Source organism: Notothenia rossii (genome assembly GCF_949606895.1).
Source record: "Notothenia rossii genome assembly, chromosome: 10".
Classification (NCBI taxonomy): domain Eukaryota; kingdom Metazoa; phylum Chordata; class Actinopteri; order Perciformes; family Nototheniidae; genus Notothenia; species Notothenia rossii.
Window position 1 is genome coordinate 17,624,943 of NC_136908.1, and position 13,086 is coordinate 17,638,028.

At 39.4% G+C, this 13,086-nt stretch overlaps 1 protein-coding gene across 1 annotated transcript in view; it reads left to right on the plus strand.

Annotated features, from left to right (window-relative positions):
* Positions 1-2,820: 2,820 nt before the first annotated feature.
* osbpl10a (oxysterol binding protein-like 10a) overlaps positions 2,821-13,086 on the plus strand; it is a 62,643-nt gene continuing 52,377 nt past the window's right edge. The window contains 1 exon segment of the mRNA XM_079654897.1: positions 2,821-3,499. Coding sequence (XP_079511023.1) covers positions 3,249-3,499 — 251 coding nt within the window. The 5' untranslated portion in view covers positions 2,821-3,248.

Below are 13,086 nucleotides of genomic sequence, written 5' to 3' on the forward strand. Positions count from 1 at the left end.
ACAATTAAAGATAAACTCAAATGACTCATGTTGAACACCTTAGTCCAAAAACTTTTGTTGGTTAAGCGATACAAGCCAAAACAATGCCAACTCTCCTGGCTGACTTAAGCTTAATATACTGTACATAACTGAGCATTGTATTGGTCTTCTTATCCATCTCTCAGCAAGGATGCCAAATAAACTCTAAACCAGGGGTACTCAAATACAAATCTTAAAGGTCCAAAGAAAATGTTCAATAAGACAAAGGTCCGTTTATTAAGGTCATTCAAACTTTTAAACAATTGCAAAAAGATTCTTAACACGAGGTTGCAAAAACAAAAGTGTCTGTATGCAGCAGTTTTCATTGTTGTTGTGTCTGTGCTTGATCCCTCAGAGTCGCAGTGTAAGAGCTGCACAGTTAAGAATAAAGGCAGCAGCACCCTCTTTCATTCAGCATTCCCATTATTGCTTTATAAATGTCTTCCCCCCTTGTGTGTCCACTGAGGTTTGTCAGGCCCAACACATCTTCAACAAACTCCCCCTTTGCCTCATCCGCTATCATGCCATCAGCATCGAAATTACCCCCAAACTAAGGACGCGGCCTCAGTGGAATTCCAAGTATGCTGGAGATTGGAACAGTCCTGCGGCAGCACTCGATGACGTAGCATCCTTGAAATATTGGCTTGGAAGCCAGTTTCCTCGAGATTGAGAAACGGTCAGATAATACATATGAAAAGTATAATTTGCTCAGAGTCCAGAGACAGTTGAGGTTCGGTCCGGATCCGGACCGAGTCCGGACTTTGAGGTTGCCTGCTCTAAACGATGAAAAACATTAACAGAGAGAGATGACATCATAAAGTGGCCAAAATCTGATCAGCTAATTTTCAGACAGGTTTTTATATAAATGGATCAGGACAAAAAGTGAGCGAATCTTTTTTCCTGAAATTTTCAGAATCTCTTAGAGGGGACACATGTTTATTTATAAAATACATGAAAAAGTGGATTTTGCATAACAGGTGAACTTTAAAGGAAAGGGATTATGATGGTGAAGATGATTTAAAATGTGATGGTACTGCAGAGTTTTCAGAAGAGCCAAAGTTCTCAGGTCAGTCTTAAGCGATCTCTCGGTCAGATTTTTTTTCTTCCTTCTGTTCAAAAAAACGTCTCCCCTGTATAATTTATATGTAAGACAAATCGGCATTTGCAGCAATTGTTATTTTTCAAAACTCTGTACGGTTTAATGATCACTGATAAGAAAACAATATACAGCTTGAATTAAAAAAAACAAGTGCATCAGCATGGGAAATCTTGGAATAGGACTAACTTAGATGAGTCAACATTGATGGTCGCTTGCATGACACTGGTTACAGAAAACGAGCCTAACAAGGGACTCTGGTTCATATAGTTTGGGATTTGTTTCCACCTCAACAACCAGCATCTCCTCATACATTCTTTGTCAAACATGAGAGACACAGCAAGAGGAGAGCAGAGGATAGAGCTGCCACAGGAGCAGAGAACAAATGTGTAAAATAATAGATAACTGTTGTGATGTGCGTCAAGGGCAGCCGTGTGTTTTGACATTCAGTATGTTTGTCCTTGGAATTTCCCATCAACTCTTCATCCAATTGACTTCCTACTTGGCGAGTGTATTGTTGAAAAACCAATGGAAGAGCATTGTTGAGTGCATGTTCTTTAGAGCTACTAGATGTATTTATAGTAATATTTTATGTAGACACTGTTCAGTGTGTTGGAGATCCTTTGTCTTTGATTAATACACACTCTAAATTGAAAGTTAATAGGAAAGGCCTTAGAGTCAAACTGACATGACCTCTAGTAATAAAATGCTGTTGACCCACGCTTGACTCTCAGCACAAGCTTTTAAAAAATCTCTCTGACTCTGTTGCCCAGGGATTTGTTTTACTCTCTTCTATTGATCTTTGCTTTGTGACTGCCTTTGCTGACGAGAAGCAGGAATCTATCCGTGCTCTGCTAAGTGTCCTGTGGAGATTCATTGAGGCATGACTTCAATTGCTCAGCGCAATCTCGGCCTTTTTCTTAATAGCCTGCAGCTCCTCAGTCAGGTCTTCATTAATGTCTTCTTTTCATTCCTGCTGTCGTGGTCGCATGTGTATGCTTGAAAAGGTTATATCCTACTTTGATGTGTACCAAAGATAATTACTGTGTTTCTAGCCACTGTCTCTTATGTCTTCAAATAAAGAGTTTTGGTAGAGTGTAGGTTAACTTCCCTTTAAAACAGAAGAGATAATGATTATGATTATGAACATTTTCTTTTCCTATTTAGTTGTAAGATTAGTTCTAACTTTGTCAAAATAAAATATAATATAAAAGATAAGATAATAAAATATGTTTAAATGTTGTTGTCAAAAGCACACAATTCTTCAATATATTGCCATGTTTTCCCTGTGTTTGGCCTCTCAGGCTACAGAAGATACCCTCTCAATGGTGGATTTTGTGCTTTCACCCTAAGAGGAAAACTGCGGGTGAATGAGACTCAGAGCTGGGACAAATTATATATCTCTTAATTCTTACTTTGAAGGAAAACATATATTGCGTTAATATATGACAAAGACATATAATTAAACAGTGTTTAAAAATGAGTATTGGCTACTAATAATACCACAGTGTAGCAGTAAGACTAGCGTTTCTATTTTTCATTAATACTTGTATGATAATCAATTGCTAGACACATATAGGCCAACAGGAGACAGCATTAGGATATTTTTAGCTTTTTGGGGGTAATGCCCTTGAAAATAAGAAAGTCTCGGTTTGTATGAGCCTTACAGCATGACTCATCTCCAAGTTTTCCAGCTGGAATTTGCAGCATTTTTTATTTTTTGACGGGGAGGGGGTTACTTTTTCGGTATGATGATGTGTGTAATGATTGCATTGTAATATCCGGGGGCCGGTCTAGAGTGGAGGGGGAGTGTCTGCCTCTGCTGTCCCTGCCTACCAGGAAAACGCTGGAGGAGCACACAGTGCCACACAGCCACGCACTGCAGAGGACACACATACCACCGGGGAATATGTCCGCTTTCTCACGCACCGAGGGACGCTTACACCACCGGCGCAGCTCAGTCAAAGCATACCCACTGCCTCTGCTTTAGTTCAGCGGACACACATCCCTGTTAGCCACTTATGCTCTGCTGAAATCTTCCCTGCTGCTGCTGCTGCTGCTGCTGCTGGTCCATCCTTGTTCCCTCCTCCCCTCTCTTCCTCCTCCTCCTGCTCTCCGCCGTCCCGTTGCCAGGATGGACAACAAGACGTTCTGCAATCCTCAACCCGTCCCCAACAAACCCAACTCTTCCTCGTCGGACCGCGGGAACTCTTCATCGACGAGGAAGCCCGGGAGGAGCGGGTCTCACAGCCCGGGCTGCAGCTCCCTGGGCGGCCCGGTTGGAGCGGTGCTGGGGAACAGCATGAATCTACAGCAGCCCCGCAAGAGGCAGCTGGAAGGAGTGCTGAGCAAATACACCAACCTGATCCAGGGCTGGCAGAACAGGTAAGGGTACGGATGAAAGAGAGCACGGTTCACTTCAGGTGTCAGAGTGTTGTTATTTGCCCCGTCCACGTTGCACTTTTACCTCCACGTCACTGTGAGGAGGAGGAGGAGGAGGTCAGTGGGTTTAAAACCCGCCTGCACACATGACTTGTAGGCCTGCTAATGGACTACTTTACTGACTAATATATGTTAAAACATTCAGATTATGGGCTGTATATTGTATCTAACCGAACTACAAACCCTGAATTATATCCTAGCGTTGGTTGACATTTTGTCAAAGGTGTGTTGACCCAACTCTACAGTCATTTCTGAGACTGGATTTAGGGTTGTTGTTGTTGTGTTTGGAGCTGAAATGACAACTTTTTTTGTTGGTAAACCATTTCCTAAAAATGCACAGGGGTTTTAACTGTTTCTCAGACAAAATCAAAAATCAGGAGACTTCCAATTTAGGCTTTAGGAAGTCTTTAAGCAATATCAGAAGATTCATAGTGAAAATTGAAATCGTTGTAATGCATTTTTTCTAATGTTATGGTGCCACAGACATCAAACACACTTTCCAGTTATGCCTATCCCATTATTCCGATGAAACGAAAGATTATTTTCCTTATTGAATGTTTAATGATTCTATTTTCTATAAAACTTCAGCAAACAGCAACAGATGCCCCCTCACTAGACACACAATACATCTTGTAATTAAACAACCCAAAGGTATTTAATGTACAACAATATCCAATAAAGGCAGTCATTATTCGCATTTAGGCTGCTGGGACCAGAGAATATTTAGAGTTTTTGATCAAATGCTTATTAAAATAAATCTAAACCAATCATTTGTCAATGTTGACACAAACATGTTGGTATCAGTGTATGGATTGGCAGTATGCTGCTAAATAAGAGACTATTTCAGATATTGTAATTTTCCAGTTAGAAGAAGATCAAAATAGTGTTTCTGTATTGCTTTTATTGACGACTCATTTTAGCTCTAGTTATAAGATTCATAAGAATAGGCTTAATTTTAGTGCTGTTATATTGAATGTAGGCAGACATTTAGCCTGACACATCTTCGAAGGCATCCCTGGGTTTAATAAGACGCATGTTTGATATTGTTTCTTTTAAATACACATATTTCTTGTTTTCTGAATTGCTGCAGTCACTCTCATTATGAAGAGCCGAATATCTAAGCAACAGCACTGTACTTCATGCAGCATTTATGGGTGCACCAGACAATAAGAGAGTTTCTATTAAAAACTTTGAGTTTAATTATATAAAATACCAAAGCCTACAGTTGTTGTTCTTGTGAGCCAAAAATAAAACATCTCTCTGAGGTAAAGAGTTTTCTAGTGAAGTTCCTTTAAGCTGCTCAACTTCTGTACAATCGACATGAATTATGCAAACATATCTGTTCTGCAGCTGTCGTCAGATTTGATAATGAAATTTGTTATTTCTCACCATTTGGCACACACAAATAACTCTCCCATTGTTGATGTTGCGGTGCTGCAGAGATGAAGGAAGCTGAGACTGTAGTTTGTATGAGCTGGGCTGGAAGCCAGTGTATATGTGAGAGAGGGGTGAGGTAGGGAGGCAGAGGTGGAGAGAAAGAATGGCTGCTCCCTGCTCTCACATTAAGCTGACAGGCAGAGATACAATGAACTGCATCTTGATGCACCCACAGGGATAATACCTCTGCTCACACAAACTCTTGAACACTAGCACAATTCATAAGATGTGCAGATTGTTCAGAGCGCGGTGTAAGCTGAGGTATGTTAAAGAAGCCGTTTGTTCTTTGGGGTGATGGTACCTTTTTCAATTTCAAAGTGCCTGAAGCGGAAGGTCTTGCTTTCAAGGAGAGATCCAAGTCAAAGTGAGAGGCAGAGGGGGAATGCTGTCTGACACATCCTGAAAATGTAGCTCTTTTGAACAAAGCCATAGTGTTTATGGATCATATTTTGCTTCATGCATGTTGATCCACCACAGGATGTGGCCAATCAAAGCGAGATGGTTGTTCTGTTCTTCAAATAAAACAAATGAACCGTTTTTAAATGGATGAATTGAAAGCGGAAATGGATGATTCCTGGAGTCATGATATAATTGTTGTATATATTCTTTTTTATTAAGCCATGATGCTACTCATTTACACGCCTCTATCTATAGTTTGAAGATTGGGTCTTGTTGTCAGTTAGTTTCTAAAATCTGTTTCACGGCTTAATAAAATAAAGATAAAGGCCTGTGTTTAGAGATGACCTTGGTGTAAACAAACCAGAAAACATATATTATCTACATTTTGTCTAAAGTTGTTTTAAAATATCTATCAGCGTTCATTCGCCCTACAATTCAATTTGAAAGCAATTGTTTACATTTGTCTGTAGATTGTGTGTGAACATGCACAAGTATTCTGTTTTCAATTAGTCCCTGCTCAAGAGGGCTTTCTCTGCCACATTGGAGAAATGTAATTAGAGTTTTTACCAGAGTTGGTGAAATAAATGTATAAAATGAAGATTGTTGTACTGAAAATGACTTGAAATACCTGAACCATTCTAGGCAGAAGAGAATAATCCTTTCTCAGGTTGTGTTAAGTTAATATCTTTAAGTGCCTTCAGCATTTGTAAATAGAAACCCTTGAAGGAGGAGAGGCGATGCACTGATGGAGACTGGCGCTGTTGGAGTAATTACAGTCGTCAGTCACGTTCCAATATTTATCGGGCGGAGGAACTCATCGTGTCTTTGGCAGGTGTTGCCGTGGTGGGCAGTAGACCTGAGTGGAGCTAATACTGCCGCTGTGTGGGTGGCCATGTGTCAGCGTGAAGGGCTATTGTGTTGTGTAGTTGCTGTGTGTAGGTTTCTGTCAGAGAGTGTGTAGCCATTTCTTGTTTCTATAGACACAGATACACACGATACTGTACCTGTGAGGACCCCATTGGCATAATGCATTCCTTAATAAGTGTGATATTAAAGGTTACCTATTATGCAACATCCAATTTTCATGTCTTCTTATACATCAACATGTAGTCCCCTCTGCGTAAAGACATTTTGAAAGTTTCAGGAAAAAAGATTTGCTCACTTTTTGTCCTGATCCATTTATAGAAAAACCTGTCTGAAAATAAGCTTATCAGATTTTGGCCACTTTATGTTGTCATAACGATTTGTTTCAACCAAGGTAACCCCCCACCTTATCACCTGAATCTCCTCCTAGAGCACCATTGTGTTTTATTTTATCTAGATATATCTCAGAGGGGCGTGGGGAGTGGCTCATTATTTTCATCTAAAGTAACAGACAGAGAATCAGCACTTTTGAAAAAGGCCTGAAACAGAGGGGTTTATGGGATGCTGCAATGGGTAATCTGTTGGTATTTCAAGCCAAACACTTTAGAGACATGTTTTGTATATATCTGAGACCTATAATATATTGATGAAAAAGAGTATAATAGGAGACCTTTAAAGTTAAAATGATGGAAGTGGTGCTAACTTCCATCATGGTCTAGATTGGAGCTATTTCTTCAAATAACCAAAATAACATTTCTACATTTTATTGGTTTGTTAATGCACTGTGATGTATTTTTGTCTAAACTGTTGTTGATGTTGTGATGTGAGTTTGCATGTGTCTATTCATCCCTTTGACTCACTTGTCAGAGAAGTGTTATGGTGTTTTCACACATAGTCCTCTTTAAACTAATCAAACTCAGTCCTCTTAACGTGGATAGAAAACTAGACGGAACAGAAAGCCCTGTCAGTTCTTTGCGTTTGCATTCACATAGTCAACCCATTTGAAAGCAAACTCAATTGACCTTCTGGTTTATGGGACAGCAGAGGATACTGGAAAACTGACAAAAAAGGTGAAACACTGCAGTGGTGGATCAGGAAGGTACATCTTTATTTAAACAACTTTATCGCACAGTTTTAATGAAAACACATTTGTTTGCAGCATACACAGAAACAAATAACAACCAGTCAGTGCTGACGAACGAAAAATGATTTAAAAGCATTGTACAACACGCATACATGCCCTCACACCCATATGCACACACCCAGAACATTTGCATGCCTTGGGTCGTTTTCTACTCATACAAAGGTGTGTGTGTGTGTGTGTGTGTGTGTGTGTGTGTGTGTGTGTGTGTGTGTGTGTGTGTGTGTGTGTGTGTGTGTGTGTGTGTGTGTGTGTGTGTGTGTGTGTGTGTGTGTGTGTGTGTGTGTGTGTGTGTGTGTGTGTGTGTGTGTGTGTGTGTGTGTGTGTGTGTGTGTGTGTGTGTGTGTGTGTGTGTGTGTGTGTGTGTGTGTGTGTGGGTGGGTGGGTGGGTGGGTGGGTGGGTGGGTGGGGGTGGGTGGGGGTGGGTGGGTGTGTTTTAACCATCAGCTGATGGGTAACATGGTTTGTTTGTGGTGATTCTGCTTTTCAAAGTGTAGAGGCCAAAAAGGTATTGGTCCATTCTTTGTTTTGTTTTTTTGAAATTCTCTTTTTATTCAGCTTTTCACATGTTTACAGTCATAGATAATACAATATTCTCTGTAAGCCTTCTGTAGTTAACAGTAAAATCACAAATCAAACGTACATATTTGGGGATAATACAGATGCAGGCCTCACTGACCGTCAAACATGCTATAACATAGAAAGGACATAAACACGAACAGGGTTATGGGGTGTACCTGCAATTTATTCAAACAAGGGGGGCATAGAAATAAAAAATACTAAAAACAAAAATATATAAAAGTCCCTTCTAGACAAATGATGGTCGTATTGGTGTAACATATATTATCCATTTTTCCCATCTTGACAAAAAGATTCCCTGTTGCAGTCTCAAAGCAAGGGTTATCCTCTCCATCTTAAAAATATCATACACAATGTCAATCCACTCATCCAAAGTAGGTTTTCCTGGTTTTAACCACATTCTGGTGATGGCCTTCTTGGAAGCAGCACTCAGGATTCGAAACAGATATCTATCTTCAGAGGAAAACATTTCTGGTGGTAAAGCACAGGGAGATTTTGGCAATAAAAGTTTCATATTCTGAAAAAAATTCCCTGGAAACCTCCAAAACTCTTACACAGAAAGAGGATCTCTGCACACGCTTTTTTTTATATCAGCTTTGTGTTTCAATGGTTTTGTCCTAACCTTGGAGAGCCGTATGTTTACTGCCACCCTAAAAGGACCTCAAAAATGTTAAAAATGTTAATAAAGAATTTATTGAAAAGTTAGTTGGCTGATTGTTTTATATTGGCTCAGCCTGGTTATATGGGATGCCCAGTCTACTATATGGGTCACTCATTTTACAATATTAAACTTTGTTTTCTTATCTTTAATTTGTCATCCTTATGTAGAATGCTATTACGAAACACACATTTGGTTGTTTATAGCATAAAGAACATCTGATTTAATGTGAGGTAGGGAAATAATCATTTGAGTATAAGTATGTGCATATAAATATGTAATTTACAACAGCTATACGCTGCTTGAAAAGCTTGAAAATGCACCTTGAAAATGCTTGAAAAGTGCTTGAGTTTGACTTTGGAAAAGGTGTAAGAACCCTGCAAATATAACGATTCAAATTTAAATTGAATGTTTACCTGAAAAACTTTTTGAACCTGCTGCCAGAAAGGGTTCTATGATGTGCATTGTGCAAGAACAGAATATATGAAAATGGTTTGCGATAACTAAGAACTACATTTCCTTCCCTTTCCCATTTTTGTTTTACATACAGCGAGTTACCTTTTGTTTGTTGTAAACTCCTATAGATTTTTGAGACAACTTTCTTGTTTGAGCCCTCAAGATAGGTGTCTTTAAAAACTTTTAACAAAGTGTTATCCCAGTGCACTTGTGTACTCTCCCTCTGTATTTGATCGATGTAATGACGAACTTGAAGGAACCTGTAAACATCATCACGTTTCAAGTCAAACTGCCCCTTCACATTCTGAAGAAGAAATGTGCAGTAGGCTGTCAGGCCTTTTGAAGACCAACACTTAAATCTTGCGTCCCATCTTCCAGGCAGAAATTCCAGATCATACACACACCATCTTAAACACTTTACAGCCTCCCTCAAGTGATTTTGAGTTACCAGTCTGTTCCACACCTTAAGCGACAGACAGATCCATGGGTATCTCAGTTCGTTTAGTTTATTCATCAAGACCTTATCCCCAATCGCAGCTTGAATTGGAAATTCTTCTGATAATAATAATAATAACTTGAATTTATATAGCGCCTTTCATAACCTCAAGGTCGCTTTACAAAGAAACATACAAGGACAAGACATAAAACATAAAAAACATAAACATAAAACAGGGGGCAGAAATGGAAATGTAAGTGCACTTTCAATCTCCTTCCATCTAGCAACGTACTTTGGATTGCACCAGCATATTAATGGTCTCAATTGAGCTGCAATATAGTAATCCTTTAAACATGGGAGTGCGACACCACCCTTGTTTTTAGCCAATTGTAAACTCTGATATTTAAAACTTGGCCTTCGTCCCTGCCAAATGTACCTTGAGATATGTTTATCCCATTCCTGAAATTGTTGGTCAGACAGTTCTAGTGGAAGGGACTGGAAGAGATACAGCAGTCTCGGGAAAATAACCATTTTGACCGATTCAATGCGTGAACTAAAACTGAGAACAGGAACAAGGTCCCATCTCCTTATGTCTTCCCTAATCTTTTGGTTCAAAGGTAGGTAGTTAAGTGAAAACAGTTTTGTCATATCTATTGGAATATTTACTCCCAAGTACTTCATGGATTCAGCATCCCACCTCAATGTATAGTTTTTCTTCATATTTACTGAGGGGCGGTCCATTCTTTGTTTATAATCTTTTTCTTAGACTGATGAGTGTTTATGCATCACATCTAGTTGCAACATATGCATGCAGATCCCAGAGTACTAAAAATGCAAAGCTTTCTGTCTCCCGTTTCAGGTATCTTGTAATATCAGGCTGGATCCAAAAAGATTGCTCCATGTGTAGATAGTACATTTTCTGTCTTTTTTTTATAGCGGCCGGCATGGTGGGGAGTACATTTTAAGGGATGAATAATTTCTTTGCAGATGTGTTCACTAGAAAAGGAGCACTGCTGTGCTGCTTTGATCAAAGCTGAGAGGATCTGTGTGGTGTTTCTGTAGCAGAAAACAGGAAGTAAGCTCAGCCTGATGTACTTTTGATGCCCATCTTTAGATTTATTTTAGGTGGCTTGAATCCGTCATCAATGTCGAATAGTCTTTTTGTTTGCTGGTAACTCAGTTCCTCCTACAAAACGAAACTGAGTAAAGTAGCTGCTACCTAAAGCGGATCTGAGATGAGGTGTACCATGTAGTGGAAACTCTGCATTAGAGGAAGAACACCTGTTATAGACTGATCTGATCTGAGAAAGCTGTCCGTTAAAGCGTAAATCCTGCATTTCATCTTGTCTAGATTTTACAATTATCTGCAGCACTCAGTTCAGACCTGTGTCGTGTTAAAAGTCAGACATTTTATTTGATTCAAGTTATACCGCAAAGAGCCCAAGTAAGGAAGTGTCTGGTGAAAAGTAGAGCATCTTTTGTTTTGGAGTTTTTGCCTAGTCGTGGTTAGATATAAATGTATACAGCTTTAGGATTCTTCAATGACATTTTTGAATAAAGTGTTGACCTCTTTTGACAATACAATGCACACATCCTCCTTTTCCTGCCAATAATAAGGATGATTTACAGCGTGTCAGGAGATCCAAATTCTGCTGACAAGCTATTTCCTGCATTAGGAAATGGCTGTGTCTTCTGTCGCTGAGGATAAATGTGCGTGACTAAGCTCTTTTTAAGAGTGTTGTTATTGTTATGGTGCCGATTTGGATGATATCTGCAAAAAAACAAAAAAAGATCAGTAACTGAAGGCGCTTTGTTGTTACAGATGTTTATTCTGGTGTGTGTGAGAGATAACATTTCAGAGGTAGGTTTAGATGAAGAATCACCAAAGCAACCAAAGTTAAATCTAGCATTTTTTCTGATGTTTTCCCACATTGATCCTGATTAAAGTTCATAAAATCCTGATATGCAGTTTTACAAGGGCAGAAAAATTGCTCCCCATTGTTGTCATTTCATTATATTCAGATTTGGCCCAGTTTGCTGCAGCTTCATGCTACCAGAAGGGAAAATGTTACTGCAGGTCGAACATTATCAGCTCTGCTATAACACTAGAGGCTGAATGTAAAGCTGCTGGTTTGTTATCCAGCACCATCCATCATGTTAAAGGTCTACACTGTGGTTTAGATGCTAAAGAAAGGACTTTGCCTGGGGGGGGGGGGGGGTTACGGTAAAAGCCTCCACTCTGCTGACTGAACAGGGGATAAGACTTCATGTACAGTAACAGTGTGTATGCGAGGGAGAAAAAGAGATGGCTGGATAAAAACTGACTAAGGCAGATCGTTGGCTGTGGTCGACATAAATCCCCAGCCCTCCTGATGGAAGCGGGCAAGGCTGTGAGTGGGATCAATTTTCAGAGAACAGTATTCACTGCATCCTCTCTAGGGAACTGTGGAGGGTTCATGGGAAAATGCCTGATGTGAAGGAGGCAGTCACAGAGTTCCTTTGTCCTCTTATCGTTTGCAAAAACTGAAGCCATTCATGATGTGCTAAACAGTTAGTTGATGATTAATACATTTGTAAATCATCTGATCTAAATCGAGCTAAATGTTAAACAATTGCCTGCTCCATCGTCGAAAATGTAAGATGTGCTGCTCTGTTTCATACAATTTATCCTCCTTTTTATAGACTATAATGATGAGTAAAAAACAATACTCAGAGTCTACAGTGCTACTAGCGGCATTAACAAGCTTTACTACATTGCAATGCTCTGCACTAAATGCTATCATTAGCAGTATCAGCAATGACAAAGCTAACATGTTGATAGATAGTAAAAAGGATGTTTACCTTGATGGTCACTGTTAACTGTCTTATTTTATTTTTGTGTTTAGTAGTGCACTAAACACAATTTGCATCGGAATGCCGTTATGTTTTGGACAAAGGATTCGACCAGATTGTGGGACAAGTGGAAAGTCAGACGGGGATCGTCAAAGTCATTAGGATTCAACCTCTGGACACCTTTTTGAAATCACAAAAAAATGAATTCAATCAAGTCGTTTTTGAGAGATTTCACTGTAGACCAGAGAATTGGAAGGATTTTCAGACCAACATTGTACCTTGAGCTTCACGCTGCGTGAGTTTCTAAACATTTGGGAGTATCGATAAAAGGCCAATGCTCCCTTATCCCCAAATGTAATCTTTTCTACATCTCATTGTGGTACTGATAGGGATACTTGTTATACAAGGCAAATTGAGACCATGTTGTCTAAAACAGTTTGGTGGTTTAACATTAACGAAATTATGTGACTGTTTTTATAATGACATGCATATTCAAATGTATTAAGTATGGAACAATCACGTTTGGCTGATCCGCGTGAAGGACACAATGCTCAACATTTGCTCGACCAGCTTCTCAAATTTCATATTTTGCAGCTTTTTCTCAGTTTTCCTTGCCCAAATCCCAAATTTGATGATCAGCTTTAGGAAAGTTTGATTTACATTTCTCATTATCCAACATTTTATTAATGACTTGAGGAAAAATATTGGGCCTGCTACTTAGTGCTAGG